This window comes from Charadrius vociferus, unplaced genomic scaffold, assembly GCF_000708025.1.
Source record: "Charadrius vociferus isolate BGI_N301 unplaced genomic scaffold, ASM70802v2 scaffold626, whole genome shotgun sequence".
Lineage (NCBI taxonomy): Eukaryota > Metazoa > Chordata > Aves > Charadriiformes > Charadriidae > Charadrius > Charadrius vociferus.
Genome location: NW_009648970.1, coordinates 2,320 through 7,961, shown reverse-complemented (window position 1 = coordinate 7,961; position 5,642 = coordinate 2,320). Strand labels below are relative to the sequence as shown.

General features: G+C 37.9%; 1 protein-coding gene across 1 annotated transcript in view; it reads right to left on the bottom strand.

Annotated features, from left to right (window-relative positions):
- The window catches only part of LOC104288852 (AN1-type zinc finger protein 5-like), an 18,668-nt gene extending 13,647 nt beyond the window's left edge, over nucleotides 1-5,021 (bottom strand). The window contains exons 1-3 of the mRNA XM_009887723.1: nucleotides 4,871-5,021; nucleotides 4,408-4,519; nucleotides 3,518-3,615 (exon numbers count right to left, since the gene is read on the bottom strand). Of these exons, the coding sequence (XP_009886025.1) occupies nucleotides 3,518-3,615; nucleotides 4,408-4,519; nucleotides 4,871-5,021 (361 nt within the window). The remainder of the gene's footprint in view (nucleotides 1-3,517; nucleotides 3,616-4,407; nucleotides 4,520-4,870) is intronic.
- Nucleotides 5,022-5,642: the final 621 nt, after the last annotated feature.

The window sequence follows — 5,642 nt, the reverse complement described above, 5'->3', positions numbered from 1 at the left end:
CCACTAACCACAACCCTCTGAGCTCTATCTGTAAGCCAGTTCTCAATCCACCTCACTGTCCATTCATCTAACCCACACTTCCTAAGCTTGCCTGTGAGGATGATGTGGGAGACAGTGTCGAAAGCCTTGCCAAAGTCAAGGTAGACAACATCCACTGCCCTCCCCTCATCCACCCATCCAGTCACTTCATCATAGAAGGCTATCAGATTAGTCAGACATGACTTTCCCTCGGTGAATCCATGTTGACTACTTCTGATAAACTTCTTTTCCTCCAGGTGCTTGGAGATGACACCCAGAACAAGCTGTTCCATCATCTTTCCAGGGACAGAGGTGAGGCTGACCAGCCTGTAGTTTCCCAGGTCATCCTTCTTGCCATTTTTGAAGGCTGGAGTGACACTGGCTATCCTCCAGTCCTCAGGCACCTCACCTGTCCTCCAGGACCTTTCAAAGATGATGGAGAGCGGCCCAGCAATGACTTTTGCCAGCTCCCTCAGCACTCACGGGTGCATCCCATCAGGCCCCATGGATTTGTGGATATCCAGTTTATCTAACTCTCTAACATGCTCCTCATCAGTCAAGGGAAAGTCTCGCTTCCTCCAGACTTGCTCTGTTACCCGCAAAGTCAGAAAGGAAGTGAGCCACAAAACCAAAAAACGCTCAATATGATATGACATGATACAATATGATTATTTAAACATACTTTTTTCAGAACAGTTTGGTTTTAGTGCTTGATATGTAAGTCAGCTCTTGTATGGACATTTTATTGACACTTAAAAACCTGCAAAAACAAACAGGTTTCTTAAAGACCTCTACTATGCCTCACCAACTGGGTAATGGTATTGCTCTGATGTAATAATCAAAACAAGTAAAGGAGTTAAATAAGGGTTTGATATTTTTTTTCTGCATTTAATTCCTGTAAATTAGCATAAAAAAAACACAAAGATGAACAATATCTCTAGAATGCTTCAGGTATATTCTGACTTTGGTCAAGACTGTACTGGAATTCAATCCTTTAAAAGTGTGGAAGCATATCAAAAGCATATAAAATGCATGATATAACTAGTGCCCAGTTATGAACTGGAGTTTTGATATCAAGGACTTGTGAACAGTTCATCAGATAAGTAACTGAACACATGCCACAATTCAATTGCAGAATGACAACAAGCAATAAAGTTGAACTACAAGATTACAAGTTACAACAAAATGTAGCATGTTACACATCTAAATTACAGCCAACTAGGCCAGTTACATCTGTGATGCCTGTCTTCCTTCAAATGCTAAGGTATGATCAACTGCCTTCAGACCTGATTTGTTCTGAATGAGAATCCAGGTTACAACCTCAACCTGGGAAAAACAAAAGAGACAAGCCTGTTAAGCCTCATTTTTGTCAACTTCAGAACCTTCTAGAATCAGAAGGTTAAACAACAGCAAGAAAGTACACTTTTATTCCAGACTTAAAGACAATTGTCCAGACCTAACTATTTAAAACTTTCTGGCTTGCAGAAGATAATAAGCCTTCATAGTGCTGAAGACAAAGAAAAAACAAAAAAAACCCCAAACAAAGAGATGCCTACTTTGCTTGAAGGCTACATTGTTTGTTCCTGACTTACCATCTGATAGACAGTTATGAAATTCAATTGCCAGGGTGAGACTACAGATAAAACTAAAGTCTTTTCATTAGCAACATCATGACAGGCATTATCTTAGAGAATTACATCTCAGAAACTATTAGCTTTGTTATGAGGTGACATGAATTATCTACTCTACTATTGTTTCAGCTCCTCAAGAGATACCAATGCATATTGAATGCTGCTGGAAAAAAGTAACCTGAAGAAGTTTGTAATCTAAGAACAGTATATAAGGACTATTCTGTGCTGTCTAAAATCTGCCCCCAACTTGATGAACTTCTACATTTAGAGCAGCTGAATACTGTTTCAAGAATTTATGGATATATACACTAAGGAAGACAATTTTTTTATACAAGTTTTTTTTGCAAACATTTAAATTCCATGATAGTTTTCCCAATAATCTCTACACAAGCTTTAACAGAGCTTTGACCAGTTTCAACTGTTTTTCAAACTGCAAGATTACTTTTCATATTGAGTTGCTTTTAGGGATTTTTTTCCCCTCTCTTCCCCCCTATTCTAATCAATAAAGAGCGCTGTGTGACACTACCATTTAGTTGCCTTGTTATGAGAAAATTGATATTGAGTCAAGAGAAACAGAAGATTGCCTTTTACAGTTGGCAAAATGACAAATCCCTATTGGCAGTTTTAGTAAGACAAAAACTCAGCTATTCCTTGACCATTACTACCAGTTTATGGGTTTCTTTCCTCTCTGTCACTTTTTCAGGTAGCAATTCATAACAAGACAATATGAGTTTATAGAAATGTATGCTTTGTTACAATATTTAAGTTACATACAATAAACCTCTTCAGACAACATAAGTTACAAGATGAAACATGTAAAAATCTCCTCAGTCTGTACGTAACCAAAAAGGAATATAGTAAAAGCAATTGTAATTTAGTTCATGTCACAATTTTAACTTCACATGACTTAAAACAGTAAAAACCTGTGTACAAACACTGAGCAATTAACTATCAGCTGTAACAGCAGTCTTATTGACAAAGATGTGGCACTGAGTGGTACCTACCGGAATTTTCAACTCAAATTTTCCAAAACAACAAAAAAAATCATTTTATCTTCAGTTGTAGCGAACATCAGCTTTTAGTGTTTTAAGATTGTTTCAGAACTTAAAATCAACAAGTACCAATACCTATAGATATCAAACAAGTACATTAAGATACCTATTTGAATAAACTGCTATATAATAAAACATGAATTCAATCACTCACTAGTAGGTAGGGAAGCAATCCCTCCCCACCAAGAAATACTTTACACTTCGAAGTTTAAATATACAGTTACAACCTTCCTGAACAGGAGTAAAACTTTTAAATTGAACATTCTCACTAAGCAATTAATGCCATAAGTATTCTATATCCACGGAACAATGTTTTAGTTATATCTACTGATTACTCAATTAGTCCAAAAGCCTTTAACAATCTTTGTTAGTACCTTAAATCAAGTATTCCGCTCTCCCCCACTCTCATCATTCTATAGAATAGAATTTATTAAGAATTCTGTTCTCCAAATCCAAACTATTTAGATTGCCACGAGTCCGCAGGAACTGTACTGCTAGATTTTATACAGAAATCAACACTGACTTCAGAAATTGAGTATCTTGCGCCCAAATACAATTTGTCTTTTAAAAAAAATGAAGGTTTGATAGCCAAAATGCTCCTCAAGTGTTCAATTTTATTAGATTGACAGGTGCCTGAAAACTATTTTCTGACTCTAGTAATTTTTCTTGATTGTGAAGGTACTAATACTCAAGAAGCATCCATAATTAACAGTTCCTAACCAGACCATCACCACAAACATGCCTACTTCAGAGAAAGTAAATAAATTGTCAGCTTCTGTTAAGTCAGTTGTACCCAGTGCTACTCTGCAAACTTACCTGGCTCAATCTCTGTTTGCAGTGATACTTTTTCCTCTCTCGAAATGCTCATTTCTGTCATTTGCTGCATTACAGGCAAAGCGGCAACAGGCACATTTCTGTTCATGTACAGTGAAATGGGTAGTTACATTAGTTTTGGGTTCATAATAAGAGCTTAAACTGTCAAAATCCATCAATAGACTACCTGATCAGTTGTTATTGATACACATTTGTGACCTGTACTTCTATCTCTTTCCTAGAAGAAACTAGGCAATCTGTAGCAAATATTTCCCCAGATAAACCAGAAATGTCCTTGTAAATGCAGTAGTCCAATACCAAACACTAATTAGTTCTCATTTATAAAGATTCATAAAGCACTGTCAGGTGCACTGTCCCTTTTTCGTCTGCAGAAGCTCACTGTAATAGGGCAAGGTTACTGCAATGTTACTTGCTGTACACTCACAGTTCTTTCAAACCTCTAAATAATACCTTCATCTGGTGAAGGGTCTATAGAACAAGTCTTATGAGGAGCAGCTGAGGGAACTGGGGTTGTTTAGCCTGCAGAAAAGGAGGGTTGCTTTCTGCAACTACCTGAAAGGAGGTTGTAGCAAGGTGGGTGCCAGTCTCTTCTCCCAAGTAAGAAGTGATAAGACAAGAGGAAACAGCCTCAAGTTGTGCCAGGGGAGGTTTAGATTGGATATTAGGAAAAACTTCTTCACTGAAAGGATTGTCAAGTATTTGGAACAGGCTGCCCAGTGAAGCAGTTGAGTTACCATCCCTGGAGTCATTTAGAAGACTGTGTAGACATGGGGCTTAGGGACATGATTTGGTGGTAGACTTAGTGTTAGGTTTACAATTGGACTCAATGATCTTAAGGGTCTTTTCCAACCTAAATGATTCAATAATCTTACCTTGATTTTTCAGATGTGCTACTAGCAGTGCCTTCACAGTTGTTTAAGCTAGTGTCTGCTCTCTGTACAGATGCAGAGTCTGAGGTAGGACTGTTTGAACCACTAGCTGTCCCTATATAACAGAAATTTGAGAAGTTAAATATAAGTATAGAATACAAGTCAGTCAAGTAGTTTTGCATACAGTTATCAACCCTGTCCAATCATTCCTCATTCTACTACATCTTCTTAATTAAAGACAGACTATATTGTTAATGACCAAAATACAGGAATTGTATAAGAACAAGAACGTATTACATAAAAAGGCATTTTTATTTTTACTGTGATTTTAAGTATTATTCCCTTTGATATTCATAGTTTTAGCATGCAGCTATTGGAAGATCTCCTGAAATACATTCTGCGATTCCTCTCATCATCTATACATTAGATTTTCAAAACACACACAAGAAAACCCTCAAACCATTACCCATTGGGCTGATTCTACCACTATTCTGCTGTCGCTGAAGATGCTCTTTGTAGCAAACAGAACACATCCCATTTGTCCTAGGATTTCCATAAAATCCACATCCTGTACTACACAGCATGGGCCCTGGGGTCTGGTTTGTCTCCTGAGCCATTTCAATGCTGTAAATAAAACCAAATAACTGCATTAGGAACTGGCATTTCACCAAAACCAATTACAGGATTACAGAATTAAAGTAGGTCTGCTTACCTTGCCCACAAAGAGGGATATCAGCATTTTTAAAGATGGCTATATGGATGTTAACATGTAATTCAATACTTCAATTGTGTTGATAAGGAACATAGTTATGAACCTCTAAGATGAGTAAAAAGCATCATCATAGTGTAGTGGGTTCACCTTGGCTGGATGCCAGGTGTCCAAACCACTCTATTACTCCCCCTCATCAACTGGACAGGGAGAGAAAGATACAAAGAAAAGGCTCATGGGTCAAGATAAGGACAGGGAAAGATCACTCACCAATTACCATCACAGACAAAACAGACTCAACTTGGGGAAATCAATTTAATTTATTGCCAATCAAATCAGAGTAGGATGATGAGAAACAAAACTAAGTCTTAAAACACCTTTCCCCCATCCCTCCCTTCTTCCTGGGCTCAACTTCATTCCCGATTTCTCTACCTCCCCCAAGCAGGGCAGGAAATAGGGGTTGTAGTCAGTTCATCACACATTGTCTCTGCCAGTCCTCGCTCCTTCCTCCTCACTCTCTTCCCCTGTT